This window comes from Drosophila bipectinata, chromosome 2R (assembly GCF_030179905.1).
Source record: "Drosophila bipectinata strain 14024-0381.07 chromosome 2R, DbipHiC1v2, whole genome shotgun sequence".
NCBI classification, from domain to species: domain Eukaryota; kingdom Metazoa; phylum Arthropoda; class Insecta; order Diptera; family Drosophilidae; genus Drosophila; species Drosophila bipectinata.
This window is the reverse complement of record NC_091737.1, coordinates 6940916-6958011: the sequence shown is the minus strand read 5'-3', so window position 1 is coordinate 6958011 and position 17096 is coordinate 6940916. Positions and strand designations below refer to the sequence as shown.

Here is a 17096-nt window from a genome sequence, read left to right as displayed (position 1 = left end):
CGGGCCGGCTTTTGTGGAAGCCCATTATTGGATGACCGATTCCCGTAATCACGGCACCTGATTAAAGGCAACAGTTATCGAATCCTTTGTTATAGAATATCACTATATTTATGTAGTATATACGCCTGCTTATACAAATCGGTGTAAGCCTAGGAATTGGAGCCGGAAACTTATTCTAAACAATGGGGGCTCCCTGCTGGTTGGTGCGCTGGTTAATCTTCACGTGCGTCTGCCGCTTCTTCTCCTCCTTGAAGGCCTCCGTGTTGGCCTTCTTTTCGACGCGACGGTCGTTGCGATACTCCTTCAGCAGGCGTTTCCGCTCCTTCTTCTCTTCCGGGGTCTCGTCCTTGGGACGGATGGATAGGACACTTAGGGTAGAAAGCACCGATTTGGCACAAAGTGATTTGGGACCTGCAGCGGCGGGCGAATCATCAGCAAGGTTGGCCAGGGCCTTGGCAGTGAGCTGACCATCCACACCCCCTCGCAGAACATTTGTGGGCAGACCTGTCTTGGGATCTATCTGAATGGGGGCCGGATTTGTGCTGGCACTGGAGCGTCGACTGCGCCGTGGCTCGTCGATCAGTTTTGGATGGTTGTAGATATTCGAATAGGTGGACAGAATGGACTCGCAGTCCCATTTCTTTTGCTTGGGATCCTCCACTTCGTATTCCACCAGCTCCTCAGTGGGATCCTGCTCGCCATCGACCACATTTCGGTATTTTTCGATGCGCTCGCGATCCCACTCTTTGTTATACTCGATCGTCTTGTCCTTCTTCTTGAATTCCTGGAAGCACTGCATTACGACAGGGTGCTTTTGATGCCAGTTTCCCTCGATGTCCTCGAGTGAAAGATCTCCCAGCTCAGGATCATCGTAACTGGCATAGAATTTCTCGAAGCGATCGTCCAGCAGGGTGAGTTGTTCGTTTCGCCTGATAACACTGGACGACATGGAGTACTCGGTGAAGCGCGACTTTACCTCTTCGTCGTCAAAGCGGCGCTCCCGCATGAGTGGAGCTAAGCGGTCCATCAGCTCATCATCGTTCTCTTCATCATCCTCCTCATTTAAATCGTCCGAATCAAAGTCCATTTCCTCATCCTCCTCTTCGTCACCGTCCCACTCCTCGTCGTCGGAGTCGCCCTCACCCATGGCCTGCATCACGAAGTCATCGTCCAGCTCCTCGTTTTCACAGTCGCTGTCCAGAGCGGCCACCACATCCGGATCCCAGTCAAGGCGCAGACTTTGTGGAGCAGCCTTGTTAAGCATACCCTCTTTTTCCTCAAACTCACTGGCAAACACTGAACTGGGCAAAACCAGCTTTGGTTTTTCTTCTTCTGGGCGCTTACGCGCCTGGTTGGGGTTCTCCATATATTCCCAGACGACGTCATTCTCCCTCTTCTTCAGATGCTGCATGTAGTCGTAGTCATCGTCGAAATGAATGCCGAACTTCTTCTGCTCCTCCTGGCGCTTGGCGGGATCTATAGGTGTTTCATCCTGTGGCTTTCCCTTTTGCTGTCTGCTGGCAGCCTCCAGTAGCACCCGTTGCGGCGCATTTTCATCGGTGACAAGTGGATCGTGCTGACTACGGTGCACCAGGTGAAAGGTGACGGCTTTCTTGCGGTCAATATAGGGTTTTTTGCCTTTGCCCTTAAATAAAATCAGAATTACAGTGGGTGCTTGCCAAAATGTGTCGTTTTCTTACCATTATTGGATTGTTTTTGTTAAATCTCTTGTAAATACGGAGAAACACATGCGCCTGCTGGAGTTGCCACCTGAAAAGGGCTTATTTTTTACGATTTGGTCACATCCACAGCTTAGGTGCTGGTAAATGTCCAAAATGGAGACAGTGTTGGGTAGTTCCAAAATGAAATGGCGCCAATAAACAACTACATGTTGCTACTTTTAAATTTATCCGAACTTGGGATTGCTCTAAAACAGGAAAAACTGGATTAAATAATGTTTTACAATATCTCATAAACTAATTTTAAACAAGGAAAACCATAGATGTGGCTAGCTGCCTAACTAATAGTATGTTAGTTTTTAATAGATATTTTTAATGGAGAAGATATTTAATGTGAAGCAGCAGAGAATTGTACTGGTTTTAACTCCTGAGAACTGGAAATTATTAATTAATGCTAATTATTAATTAATGATTTAATTAAAAACTGTGTATATACAGGGATACAATTAAAACTCGGCTTGTTAAGGCTGATCTGAATACAACATACAATATACGTATATTTAGACTAGGTGCCACAGAACTAAAGGAAATCAATTTTAATCGCTTTCCTATTTTCGGAGATAACAATTTAATATCCAACAATTTTTTATAGGGATTTCGTTTTTGTAGATATATGCTTGTATGATGCGTTAATTTCATTCAGGGCGTATTTTCTTAAACAATGTACTTAAAAAACAAAACCTAAAATTATACTGAAACCCTTTAAAGAAACTAAAAAAAGGGTTTAAGCTTTAATAAGAAAGCCAATGGAACTACAGAAGAATTTATTATATATCCATTGACACATTTTGTGTTCAATTATGTAGTTTTTAATTTTAAACAAATAAAATATATAGAATAAAAAAAAGAAAAGAATAAAAATGCGGACTTTTGCATACTGAATATTTATTAGTTTGATTTCACTTGATGTATGTACATTTACAAACTTGTCACTTGGATAACAATTGTACACTTCTCATATTATGGTTAAGTATTCTTAATGTTACTGATTCGCAATCTTAGCTCGCGACATCGGGGATTACACATAACAAAGTAATTTGAAATTATATTGATACGACACTAAAGATTAACAATAAGCTGGTCTAACCTAGATAGTAAAATCATTCTCTTCTACCGAATTCAAACTTAAATCAGAGGCTTCAGAATTTCCATTTTAATAAAATACTCACAGTCCTTAATGGTTTGTTTCGTTTTAAAGTTCTAAAGTTAGTTTAGATTTTGTTTATTTTTATAACATTTCTCGACATGCACGAAACGATTTCGGAAACGAAGCTTAATTTTCATAATTTCTGTTGTAAACGATAAGTGTCGGACTACAAAATAATAAGTCAAGTCGCTATTTTTGAAGATCGGTATATAGTTATTGCCTATTAGAGGGTTGCGGGATTCGGGCTACGAGGCTACGGATCGGGACTTGCCAGGCCGCTACTTTCTTTGGATGGCCAGAGTCCTGTCCCTCAACATATTTTACATTATTTTTTTTGGGTGATATATAATGATTATTTTGATTGTTTCCCTTTTTTCAATTTAGATTTTGGTTTTTGTTTTTAGTGGTGCTCCTTCTACTTGAGTGCCTCCTTCGCCCGCTGCTCCCACTCGGCCCGTCTCTGGTGGATGCCTTTGAACTCGCCCACGGTGGCAGATCTCTCAATGGGCTTGCTGGGTGCGATTGCTCCAGATCCTGCTCCTGTTGCCGGTGGGGTTGTTGGAGAGGGGGTGGCCACTGTGGGCGTGGCCTGCTTGAGCTGCAGGGAGAACCTTTCGCCCACAGGCTTGGTAGCTGCTCCGTTGTGGTTGTTGTTGTTCAGACTATTGCGTCCAGCGTTGCTGACCTTGATGGGCGGCAGGTAGGACACCACCTTCTGCTGCTGCTGCGTCTGTGGCTGACCCGAAGTCACCCTCGATCTCTGGTTGTTGTTGTTGTTGAGATTGCGGAAATCGGCCACAGAGTTGCGGTTGCTGCTGGGGTGGTGTTGGTGGTTGTGGGACACCTTGCCGGATTCCACGCCATTGCTTTGTGGAGCCCCCGCCAGCTTGTCCAGTTTTTCCTCGCTGTTCGACTGATTTTCCTTGTCACTGTCCACGCTCTGGGTCGGTGGCATCTTCTTGATGGGGACCGGCTGCTGCTGCGTCACGTTGACCACCACCTCCTCGTCCTTCACCTTTAGGGACCGGCGGGCAAAGACTTTCATCAGCTCCGGCGTGGGATCGTCTTTCGAGGTTGGGTTTCCATTGCTGCTAGCAAAGGACTTCTTGCGGAGGACCACTGGATTGGATGTGGTGGGTGAGGTGTTGCCATTGATCTCTGGCTGTTCCACGGGGCTGATGGGAAGGGCAGGCGAGGCAGGGATCACCGAGGGAGTGGGTGGCGCTACCACTGCTGTTGTATCCACCTTGGGTATGGATTTTCGACGGGTCTCTGTCACCTTTGTTTTCTCCAACTTTTCTTCGTTAAGGAATAAGCGCTTGCGATCCTCGAGAGAAAGTCGATTATTCTTTACAGATTCCCTGGGACTGCCAGCCGGCTCTTTGGCTTCCTTGGCTACGACCCTGTTTTTGGGTATTCCCGGCGTTCCTGGAGTACTTGGTGTAGACGGTGTTACAGGTGTGACTGGCGTGGCTAATCTCTCGCAGCTGCTGCCGTAGCTCGTCCTAACGCTGTTGGCACTCACAGACCGCAGCTGCCTGCCGAGATTCGGAACCGGCACCACCGAATTTAGTGGCTTTTCCACAATCTCAATTCCAGTCAGACTCTCCCCACTGTTCCGCCGGAAGCTCAGGTCATCGCTGCTTTGGCTGCGGTCCTCGGGAGACTTGAGGTTCTTGGCCAAGACCAGGTGATTGGTCTTCTGATGCAGACGCGCCTGATCCACTCGGTTCAGCTGAATCTTCATAAACTCAGGCTCACCAGTGGACTCTACATTGCTGGAATTGCGGCGGCTGTTGTGACCGGAGGAGCTGCCTTGACTCTTTGCAGGCGTGGTGGGGGGACTGTTGGATAGCTTGGCACTCTTGGTCAGAGGACTAGCAGGACTGGGACTGGGTCCCGGTGCAGCTGTCGCCACCTTGGCAACGCCCAATTCCAGGACCCTGGGCCGCTGTTTGGGTGGGGGAGATGGCTCTTTCTCGGTAGTGGTTATCACCGTAGACTTCCGCAGAACACTGACCAGCGGTGACTTGACAATCATATCGATATTCTGCTCGATCTGCGAGATGTTCGTGGAGGGTCCACTGCCCACCAGTAGCTTGGTGGAGCCAGGGCTCTTGGGGGTAACCAACTGTCCTGTGGACTCCGCCCGGGCCTGGAGCAGCTTGTTGTCGTTGATCTCGAATCCCAGGGACACACACTTGGCGTTCGGTGAGATTGGCGAACAAGGCGACTGCGGAGACTGCTTGTAAAAGGTAGACGGCACACGGAAGCTGAGCGACAAGTCTGGCAGACTGGGCATGTTATTGTGCACCACGCCCGATGCCGATCCCTGACTATCCACTCCGTCCTCCTGGTAGTTCCGGAAGCTGCGTGACTTCTCCACCGTCTTGCGTTGCTTCTCCTCGTAGTACAATGGCGAGGGCTCATCAGTGCTGGTCTCCAGGGAGTTTGAGGAGCTGGAGTGCTGGCCCACGGAGTCGGTGGACCGGGACAGCTTCTGCTGGAAGGCACTCAGACCCACGATTCGCGGTTTCCGGGGCTCGAAGTGACCACTAGAATGTGTCTCCACCTTCGTCTGCTGTTCCCTGACCAAAGTGGTGGACTGGAAGGTGTCGTTGCCACGGGAACTCTTCGACAACAGATTTGTGACGTCGTTTCCGGGTGAGATCTTCTCCTGAACTAGAGTTCCTGCACCCAGCTCCTGTGGCACATAGCGCTGCCGGGCAGCTGGCCCGGATTTGGGCTTCAAGGCCGTCGGCGGCTGGGGATGGACCCCGTAGTTGCTGACCATGGCGTTCAGTCCGTGCTTGCCCTCGTTGTGGATCTCCCGCTTGATGGTCTGGCGCGTCTCCTGGATGTGCTGATCGTGGGAGGTGGCGCTGCGCGACTTGTCCGGCACGAGGAGTGGCTCCCGAGCGGCGGCTTCCAAGCAGCTGGTCGAGATCTGCAGCTTCTTGGCGACACTCTGGCTGGAGTCGGTGTCCTCCAGGCCGTCGTTGGCCCTGGCGATAGAACGCTTCGAGTTGCGGTGGATTAGGCGGCGCAGGAAGCCGCTTTCGTTGGCGTCCCTCTCCAGAATGTCATCCCCGTCGGTCGAGGATTCCCCGCGGTTCTCCAGCAAAGTGTTGGTGGTCTTCAAGGTCCGTCGTCCGAAGACCTGCGAAGTACTCGAACTGGACGAGCTGCTGGTCACTGTGGTTTGGGTCTGCTCGATGGTCTTAGTCCGCTTGGTGGTGGTCAGGGCGTTGCCGGCGGGAATTGAAATGGCTGTCAATGACTTGGGAGGCAACGAGCGTGTTTTGGTCTTGAGTTCCGTTTCTGTTCCAGATGAGAAAATAATTGTTATCATACGTTTCTGCTTGGAGGTGAAATACTTCTTACCATGAACTCCACGTAAACCAGGACTAATCTTCAGCATATCCTCATTGGCTTCGGGTATGGAAGTCTATCGGAGAAATCATTTTCGTGTTAGTACGGTACGTTTACCTTTAGATTCAAAAACTCACCTCCAAAGTCATGCGATGCTGCCGGGTTGGACCCTTCTTTTTGGCCGGCCTGATGGCCATCTTGTGCTTGGCCGCCGCGTGGGAGAGCCTGTGCCGTTCCCCGCCCACGGCATCCACGTCGTCCTCGTTATGGGAGCGCAATATGTCCGAGCTGACCGATATGGAGGAGCTGGTGGACACACGGGAGTGGTGCCTCTGATGCATGGAGCTCTGACTGTCCTCCGTTTCCGCCTCGTTGCTGTTTACGCTCAGCATGCTCACGGAGGATGTCTGATGGTGACTGACTCCAGAGTTGTTCCGGCTGCTAGTGCCACCAGCAGCCCGTCTCTGCGGAGAGGCAGGACTCCGGGGCAAGCCCAGATCTTCGTCCGAGGCATCCGGTCGATTGCGTCGTTTTCGCAAAACATCGGTGAGTTCAGCCTGCAAATAAAAATGAAAAGTATCGATTTAATTGGGTCCTTTCGGGTGTTTTAATTCTCTAGAGGATCATGCTTTAGTACCCAGCTCTTCCAGCGAAACACAAAGCGAGCCTTTAAACAACTCCGGCCCAGGCGGCTCTCGCCCATGGACGAGCCACTGCCCAGTTTCATCTTGAAGGGGTTCTGCTTGAAGTCGATCATTTCGAGAGTCTCTTCATCCGACAAAGAGGCTACAAAAGACTGACTATTCAGCTTACTTGGGCAACTATCTGACGGATCTTGTTCTAGATTTCTGCAATTCCTGACCCCAATATTGGTCTCAATTCTTACCGCAAAGGAGAGCTGAAAGGGATTGGAACCAATACTCCCAGCCACCATCTTCGAAGTAAAAAATCTTTAGAAAGATAGATGATTTCACTTTTCCAACGAAGCAACAACCAGCGACACCCAAGTGCAATGTGCAACTGAAATCTGTGGCAGATGCCACAAACGAGAGCGAAATGAAAATGAAAATGGGAAATGGGAATGGGCCTGAGCATGAAAATGGAAATGGCGGCAGTTTTTACCTAGACGAACATAATTGTCTGCGAGGCAGGCACACTGGGCGAAGACCATGGATCTGTTTATTGTCAGCTCTCGCCTCAGTTTCAAGGGCGAGGCCTCGGATCCGGGTCTGAAGCCAAGACACCAAGAAGTAAACAACCGAAATTCGGAGCAACACTCTCATCCATCTATCAGTGGCTGTGGCGCGTGACGTTGCCATCTGTTTTCCCGGATAGTTCTAGCGGGGATGCTATTTTCGTAGCTCGTTTTCACGAGGATTAAGTACCGGGCTGTTTCAGGTTAAAGACCTCGCCCATCAATTCCCCATAAACAAAACAGAAATGGGGACTTGGGGGTGGGTTCAACGTTCTGGGCGCCAGCGAAACAAATTCTTGGACCCTCGGAAGTACGCTTCTAGTGGGATTATGAGTAATTGTAAGATTCCTCTTTTTTCAAAACATTTTTAAGAAATCTAAAAATATCCCCTGAAGTTTATCATCTTTCCAAGTTAATGAAAATGTTTTCAAAGACCTTATCGAAAAGACTTTAAAGGAAACTAAGTTTCTTTCCCATTACCTACTTCGAGGAGAAAAGATCAGATTTTACATAATCGCGGACGGCTGTCCGTTCGGGGAATTTTCCATGGCCAGGTAGGGAGCACGTCCTGTGACCTCTAACCCGTTTATCCGCCGGCCGGAGAACTACCTGTCGGGAGTTGGCAGGCTCGGACAAGATGCAGTTTGGTGCCGTCACGTTCAGTGATTTATTGGCCCACTTGCGAGCGGGCCAGAAGCCGCCAATCGCCGGCGGCCAGTTGGCTCACACTCCCAACTTGGCCACACACCAGCCCACTCAGACACACACATTGATTACCCAAACAGCCGCTCGGAGAGCGGACAGCAGTTGGCCAAGTGGGAGGCAAGGCAATCGCTCGAATTAAATGCAATTGCATCACTTTGCGGCTGTCCGAGTTGCATTTTACGTCCAGCCAATGCCCGCCATCTGCAAAGTGGGATAATCTGCGGCGATCTAAAGCGTTGGCCGACTTGCCGGGCGGTTAACTCGGTGTGACCCTGACTTGGCCATTATCTGCATCGGGATATAATGTGGAGCGATTCGAATCGCCTGCCAGATCAATGGCACAACTCGAAAGTAGGTCGAAATCGAATGGATTGAATTATAAAGAAAAGGAAATTTATTAAACCTTTTTTATGAGAAAATGGTTCTAGTCAAATTTTGAAGATTATTTTTGAAATTTGGATGATTATTTATCTAAATAACTGTTTTAAATTTTAAGCTTTAAAAACACTACTTAGATACCCCAATCTCCTTCAAACCGCATTTCGATTTTTCATAAATACTAAGTTTTGGCATTTGAAAAGTATTAGTTTTTTCAAGCTTTCCCAGTTTCGGAAGAGTATTAGGACTAACTAAGTTCCACAAATTTTTTAAAAGCTTACCTGCAGCTTAAACTAAATATTTAACAACTTATTCTTTTGCTTTGGATTTAAAACAAGTATTGGATTAAGTTAAAAAAAATTCTTTTTAAAATTATGTGTTGCGAAGAAATTACAAATTTTGCATTATTTCTCCACATTTCCGTGGCAGAATACACCACAGCTTTCTCTAGAACAGATATGAAGCCATGTGAAACCCACAGAGAGAACCCTTCTCATGGACCACTTGGCACTTGGACCACATGGTTTTCACTGGACTCGCTCATTTCTGGGGCCTTGAAAGCCAATCGAATCGGAATCCATTCAGTTTCTCCCCGACTATGTACGTGTCACCCAAGTGGGCCATCGATGCGCATATATGGACTGAACATGGACCTGGGCTGCATTTCTGTTGAACTCCAGAATGCCAGGCTGACAGCGCCCATCGGCGTGCGAAGAAATGCAATTAAAATCCTAATGCGGATGCTGCGATGATTGGTTGATTGGATGACTAGATGGCCAGATGACCAGATGAGTGGACCAGTGGTCCACTGACATGGCGGCTCCTCTAATGGATGCGGAAATCTACGAGATAGGCAAATGCGAACGATTGCATAACATTTAAACCAGACGGGAAGTGTCACACAGATCTCATGTTCGGGCCAGCGAATGTGGGCCGAAAATTGTGAATTTCGAGTGGCTTGTTGGGAAGCTGGTAGTACTGCCTGCCCCCTCCCTCCCCCTAAAAGCTGGTCAATTAGAGAGCAGCGTGTGAAATCTGATGACGGCTCTGCCTGCTCCCAGGCAACTTGAATGCGTGTTACCGTGTTACCATATCACAGCCATTCCAAGTTGTCCGGGCTAAATGGACTCCCCCCTCCATCTGGCTGAGTTCCGTGCAAATTGCTCCACTGCATTGTCATTTAGTTTTTCCATTATGGCCATCGTGCAGATGTTTTTCTCTTTCTATTTCTCTGCAATTAATTTATCAAACTGGAAACTTGTCGCTGGCCCCCAGACTTTGACTCTGACTCTGGGATCACATCTTCTGCGGCCTGGCCTGCTAAATATTTATAGACCCATGCTCGTTTCTCGACCTGTTCTTCAGCTTTTCAAAGGAAAATGTCAAGTCTACTTCATAGGGGATTAATAGGCGTCGCAGGACAGAGTAATCTTGAAAAATGCGACAGGAAAAGGGGCTGCAGATACTTTATAGCTCTAGTATTTCTATGCTAAGGGGGTTTCTGTGAAATTAATGGTCAAATTAGAGTGGGGCCTTTAAAAATATGTAAGGAAACACTTTACAAAGTTGATTTGCTTTTGGTTAAGTTATACAAAAGGTATCAGAAGGTATAACTTTATAGATGTCATATAAAATCCACTTAGCTTATATCTACTTATCTATTCTATGTGGATTAGTCTATGTCTCCAATATAAACATAAACCCTAAAGATATTCAAAGTTTTTCTTTAACCACACTTTAATCTACACTCCTTAATTTAGGGGTTATACGCAGTTGCTCTTTGTTGGTAAAGTCTCCACCTTTTAAAATTAAAGCCAATAAATTCTTCTATTACTAATTAATCTTTCAGGAATTGCAGAAATCACAAATCGTCAGCACAGTTACCCAATTAAACCGTTAAACTTGAAAGCCGTAGATTATTTTTTTCACTTGGCTAAAATCCAGATATCCCGAGGATGGTGGACATAGCACCTATGGTATACGGAATCGGATTCGAAATCGGATTGGAAGACGTCGAGGTGGACGTTGCCCGATGGCCGAACCGAGCTGTCTTCACTGGCTAAAGTCTCGATGCAAACTGATTTAGCGGAAAACTTCCAGGAGTTCAATAGCATAGAAACAGAAAGAAATGCGATTTATTTGCTAACCAGGTTGGCAAATAAGCCGCCACAAGGGGGCGGATGGAGGAGCAGTGCTGGAGGCACTGGGAGAGCTGGCCTGCCAAGTGGAAAAAAGTGGAATAACAAGAAGCGGCCAAGCGGCGGCCATCGGCTGGATGGCTGACTGGATGGCTGGCAACTCGTTTGTCCAGAAACCGAAGAAGCAATAGAAGTTGCCTCTGTCCTCCACACCCCCGGGAGAAGCCGCAAATGGCCACGCGCGACCAAGGCGGAGAGGGAGTGGCAGTTGCCGTGGCTTACTGCCTTCGGTCTGCAGTTTGCAGTTTGCAGTTTTTGTATCTAACATTGGTTTCGGTTTCCAGTTGCAAGACGCGTGCTCGGGCCACAGTTTGTGTTGCTTCTTCTACTCAAAAAGAGGCAAGAAAAACGAAAATTCACTCGGCCAACTTATGCAGTAATGTTGATAATGCAGTCTATTAGATAACTCCCGAAGACCAACTTTCTCGCATTTCACCCACAAACTGACAAAAACGGATAAAAAACCAAAGTAAACGCATTAATAACGATTTATTCCTGATTTCCCGATCAAAGACGTCTTAATAAATCTCCACCAATTAGTGCTTGTTCTTTTGGCCCCATAAAGCAGCTAATTAAAGCCATCGCAGAGTTAAGGCTTTTCGGAAAACAAAACAAAAACAAGTCAACAACCTCCACCGTAGATTCGGTCGTCACCAATGCAGATATGCCAACAAAGGCAGCCAATTGAATTTGATTAAAATCAATTTAGATTGATTGCAACACAAAAACGCAGATTACACGAAAAACAACAACTGCACAAGAGTGACCTGGAGCGGCTTCCCCACTCGACCCCAAGGTCGTGAACTTATCAAAGTTGCATGGAAAGTGAAAGCAGGGTGTTAATGGAAATCAAACTTGTGCGATAAACCAATGTTTGGCTTCATTTAAATGCAATGTTTAAAAAAAAGATTAAAATATAGATATGCTTTCAGGCCTATACTATAGATAGACTATTGTATGAACATATTTTATAATAAAACTAGATAAAGAATTAAACTTTTATATTGTAGAGAATCATTTAACCAACAAGTTACCTTATTGAACTATTTTAAAATACAATTTTCAAAGGCTAAACTAGCATATATTGTAAAGTAAACAAAAGCTAAACCCGTAGTCCTATTTTTGGAAATAAACAAAATACCATCGCAAATCCTTTTAATCCTTTGTTCTTACTATTATTTATTTTATAAGACAATTAAAAAATTGTATTAGGAATTCCCAAAAATCTATTTGTGAAAGGGTTAGAACTAAGTTTCTCTATTGGTTAACACCTGAAATTTATTGGTTTTGTAAAAGGTTACCTTTTCCTCATTTATGTACATTGTAAATGTAAATCATACATTGTAATACATTGTAAATCATTTATGTATTTATATAAAAAAAAGTATATTATATATACATTAACAAAACTATCAAAATAAAAATATAGAATTACCTTTAATATAATCGATAGACTGCTGGCTGTAGCCGATTCAGAAAAGACGCTATCATGGGATTGAGAAAGGTGATCCCGTGAATAGTCCCTGCAAAGAAACAATTTTTATAATATTTTAAATATAAAATAGAAAATATTCGTAACTTACCCATCGACATCCAGAAGTCGACCTTCGCTGAGGCTGCGTTGGCTGTCGGATATGTCGGCTGCTCCCCCTGCAGATCCACCAGATCCCGTGACGCCCTCTCGCTCGGCGTGAATCAGTTCCTGGGAGGAGTCGCCCACGCTGCGGAGATGCCGCTGCTGGTAGTGCTCCCCAGGGGGAAAGTAACTGCTCCGGCTCAAGGCTATTACGTCCGGGAATATGGCCACACCCCTGGGCTGCCGTTGCTGTGCTTGAAACATGGCTTCGGGCTGGGATTGGGACTGGGATGGCTGGGAGTGCTGTTGTACCTGGCTGTCCAAGCTGTGCTGCTGCGCCTGCTTGGTGGCCCGCTTCTTGCCGAGAAGCACGCTCAGCAGCTCATCACGGTGGGAGCCGTAGGACTTGGACTTGGGCAGTGACTGGGTCTGGTAGCTGCCCTCCGGCAGCTGCTGGGACTTATTCCGGGGCGATCCCGGCGGAGAGGCTAGCACGTTGCGAAGGTTCTTCTCGCTGCTGCTGCTCGTCGGCGGTGGCAATGTGTTGCAGGATCCGGGTCCGGTTCCTTGTCCGGGCGACTGGCAGATGCTGTTGGCCGGACTGTCGGCGGAACTGTTGATCGTGCGGCGTCGGAAGATACGACGGAGGTTTCGGAGCGGATGGAAACGTCGTCGCTTCTGCTGTTGTTGGTGCTGTTGTTGTTGTTGCTCTGGAAGGACCAAGGCACAGGATGAGGCACTTGACTCAATGCGAAAACATTTTTTATGTTGGCTGTTTTAATTTAAAATTTAAGGCTGGGTTTCGGAAACCGAATTGTGGCACAGGGCTTGCTGCAATACCGAGCGTCATTTTTAAGATTTTTCTTGATAAATATTCAAATATTTATACTTATCATTTACCGACAAAAATACTAATGTTCTCTTTATTTATTAAGAAAAAATAAAAGACAAATTTTATGTTTGTTACTAATTTTCTAAGAGTTGAAATTCGATAAAATATTTACTCTTAAGCTTTAAAAGCAATAATAAGGGTTTCTCAACTATTAAATTTGTTTAATAAAAAATATTTTATTAAAATGCAGATCTATAGTATAGATTCTATACATGACAGTGTTACATATCCGCCCCATGTGACGACTTGTCTCATGTGACGCTACAAGCCCAATAATGTCAAGACATTACCAGACGACCCAGGAGAGCCTCTTTGACTGACAGACAACATAAGTACTGCCAAGAAATGAATGAAAAATCTTGAAGGGATTATGTATTCACACTCTTGCAGGAAATTCAAATTGTAGTCGTTCCTGAAGATTACTTTATCGCTTCATCGTATCTGCTATACTTTTCATTCAGGTTTCATTGGGTCCATGGGAATGATTTTAAGAAACAATAATTATCGAACTTCCGCGGAAGTGGCTCTGAGCCATGTAGCTACCACTTAACTTCCTCAGTTACTCAGCAGTTGAGCCAATCGAATTGGTAATAGAACTTTTCCGTCATCTAAGAGCCAAACGCCGATAAGAAGTAAACAATAAATGGTTGAAATCGAAACGAAGCCGAAAACATGACCATAAATAGGCAAAAAGGTGCTGAAGAGCCCACGAAAGAAAGAGAGGGCCAATGGCCGTAGGAGAGAGATAGCAAATCGGGGGAAGTATCGAATGGATTCGATTTGAAAACCACGTGCGAACAAGCGTTAAATTAGGGCGACAAGGTCATGTCTTATCACCTGCATGGTGATTTTTTTTAGCAAATATTAATATATAAATGTTTATATATAATCTGAAGCCCAGGACAAAGAATTCTACAACAAAACCTTTGGGTTTCAGCCGTTTTATGGGCGGTGCAATAAGCAAATAACATAAATTATAATCAACGAATACCAATTGCTGCATTTATGGTCGTAGACCTCAATTTTAGTGGCCGATAAGGGAGTTACGGAAAAAAGAACACAATGTATACTAAAGTTCGTTATACCTTATCGATCAATGGGGAATTTCTTATAGAAGACGTATGAAGGCGAACAAATAAACCTATATCTACCCCCTAGTAGGCCCATTAGGCCTACGTCGTGGAATTAGTACAAGTGCCTGACAGTTTAATTATAAAAATCTTGATTGAGATGGTGTTTTATTTATATTTTCATTACGATGATTTCATAAACCCGTTGTTAGTCAGCCTTTTAGTTTAAGGACTCTCTCAAATCGAACATCTTCAAGGTGACTCATTGCTCTCACTTGGTGTGTCATTAACACGAATGAAAGTTTACTTAACCAACTTTAGTTGGCCGACTCTTCAGGGAAAGTCAGCATTGTTAGCACTTGACAGTTTGTCGATATATTAATTAGAGGGAAGAATCCGACTGGACGGAAGTACTTGCTTTTCTAAAAACCAAACAAATCAAAGAACCCTGCCAAGAAAGCCGCGACCTCCAATGAGAAACGCAATGGCCCATGCCGGTCACGTTTTGGGGGCACAGTCGTTCCCCAACCGTTCCCCAAAAGGTACTACGAACATGGACACACATTCTGGTATACAAAGCCCAAGACATGCTCGTGTATATTCCGCTTATGTTTTCGGTGATGGCTTGATTTTAATGATTAATTTCACCTGCGTTGGGGCTGGTCATCGTCGTTGATTAGTCACGAAGACGCCGTAATATGCAGAGGCAAGTCTATACTATGGAGTATATATAAAAAATATCAAGCAAGGGGTTGGGAACGTCATTCTATTTATTGCCCTCCGGGGTGTCTGCCAGTCTCGAAATTGTTCGGGGACCTTGCTAATGGAATTTCAACCGCTGGGGAGTAGGAGCAGGAGGAGTACCTCCCTGCTTCAAGCCCCGTGCCTCCTCCAGGCAAGTGACAATTGTTTATTTATGGAATGCCTAATTGGGTCAGTTGTCAGACACTTTTTGCCGCCAGCAGGCTTTTGGGCGGGAATTGAATTCCTCCTTGCCTCGAAAAAAGTGAAAAGTAATTAGAGAAGATTTAGCTCAGCACCAAGTTGGTAATTGAAAAGTTGGAGTTCATTAAACCTAACAAAGTCATCTCATCTCGTGGATCCCGTCTCCTCCAAACGTGACTCACTTCATGAGGCCATCCCGATTACATCAGCATTATGGACACATTATTTCTAATTCATCTAAAGTCTATTGAGCAAGATTTGTTATTACTGAGGTCCCATTTCGAGTCGTATTGTTTTCTTTGCTATATTGTAAGCTTTTGTGTGCTGTCATCAGTTGGCAGTGTTTCTTTGCGATTTCCGCGAATGTGGGCGAAATACTCGTCTTTGACGGTTTTGGTTGGCTTTGGTTTTGGTAATTCATCAAAAGTGATTTAAGTCTCTTTGCAGTTCGGTAACATGATGCGATGGGATTAAAAGTCTGTTTTATTAAACGCCTCAAGTGCTCAGGGATGTTGGAGTAATGGGCAAAACCCAAAATTGGGTTGGGTTCAAAAAACACAATACATTTTAGTTTAAATTTTAAAACATTTCACGAAATAGGAAATCAATTCGTTATGTTTAAGTTTAATTCGCTTTGGTTTTTATAAAAAAATAAAACCAATAAGGGCTACAAATAGTAAATACTTCTTCATTAAAAATGACTAATTATAGAAATTGTATTTATTTTCAGATATAAATATTCAAAATAAGGGGAGAGAGACCTCCATAGCGTTTTTCAGTCGTTAAAAAAAAAATCAAATAAATCTTATTGGGGCGGAGCAAGTGGATTCGTCACCAACTTTTTTTCTCACTTAGATGCATTCTTTTAGTAATAATAAGTATATTTTGTGCCAATAGTTATGACAAAAAATATGTAATTATATGTATATTTTTATACCTTTTTTTATATAATAATATTCATGGGATAAAACATTTTTTATTAGACTTTCGATAATAAACAAATTCTCCAGAAATTGAAAAACTTCTGAAATAAAAGAGACCATAACTCTTATAAGGCGAAAAAGCGTAGAAATCAAGCCAACTAAATTGAAAAATATTTTATTAACATTTATATTATGTTTTTAGATTTAAACATATACGTATGTATGTATATATGTTTATTAGATCTCCCCTTTCAGATCTCACTTTACTTAATAAAAGTGCGTGGGTTTCGGAGGTGTTGCCGTCGACAGTTTAATTGACACCAATTCCAATTGCCATTCGGCTGAGAATTGCAATTCCAAAAAGGTTCGGCTGATGGCAAGTGGGTTCACTTATTAATTAATCACTGGCGAGGAAAAAGAAATAAATGTTGCCTCACTCGACATGCAAATTGGCAACATACTAGCCAATATTGTGAAAATCAAATGGCAAATGGCTTGGCAACTTTGCAGCTTTTCAGTTTCTTTTAGTAATTGGAGACCTTTGCGAGCGGATGTGAGCTCGGCCACTCTTTGCTTTTGGATTGTTGCACCGCTCGATTGGGGAAGGTCAAGTGAGCCACGCCCCCCGCCCGGCGCCCACTTGGGGATACCGTGTGGGCAGGGCAGCTTATCCGCTTAGCAAGTGCTGAGTTCACTTGCGTGGAATAAAAATAGAGAAGCCAGAACCCAAACAAAGCCCCGAGAATTGCACAATTCTGTCTGCGTTGGCTGCTTTTCAGAGGCAACTTTTTTAGCGAACCGAACAGGTCTCTCTAGGCCTTCAGATGTTGTGCATACTAGATGTCTAATAGTCACTTGCAATGCAGTAAACCTCGGGCATTCGACTGGCCAAGGTCCCCCGATTCCGTTGGTCAAAGAGTTCAGACTGGCGCTTTAATTATTTTTCAAACTTGCGG

At 44.9% G+C, this 17096-nt stretch overlaps 2 protein-coding genes across 2 annotated transcripts in view; both read right to left on the bottom strand.

The window, feature by feature from the left end:
- Positions 1 to 82: 82 nt before the first annotated feature.
- LTV1 (LTV1 ribosome biogenesis factor) lies at positions 83 to 1859 on the bottom strand. Its single transcript, XM_017251396.3, has 2 exons — positions 1701 to 1859; positions 83 to 1645 (listed from the first exon to the last, which is right to left on the bottom strand). Exons 1-2 carry the CDS (start codon positions 1701 to 1703, stop codon positions 176 to 178), a joined length of 1473 nt encoding a protein of 490 aa, XP_017106885.2. The 5' UTR covers positions 1704 to 1859; the 3' UTR covers positions 83 to 175.
- A 748-nt stretch (positions 1860 to 2607) lies between these two features.
- The window catches only part of LOC108132109 (serine-rich adhesin for platelets), a 37750-nt gene continuing 23261 nt past the window's right edge, over positions 2608 to 17096 (bottom strand). Inside the window, exons 4-8 of the mRNA XM_017251367.2 lie at positions 12318 to 13020; positions 12170 to 12257; positions 6396 to 6815; positions 6271 to 6334; positions 2608 to 6207 (exon numbers count right to left, since the gene is read on the bottom strand). Of these exons, the coding sequence (XP_017106856.2) occupies positions 3302 to 6207; positions 6271 to 6334; positions 6396 to 6815; positions 12170 to 12257; positions 12318 to 13020 (4181 nt within the window). The 3' untranslated portion in view covers positions 2608 to 3301. The remainder of the gene's footprint in view (positions 6208 to 6270; positions 6335 to 6395; positions 6816 to 12169; positions 12258 to 12317; positions 13021 to 17096) is intronic.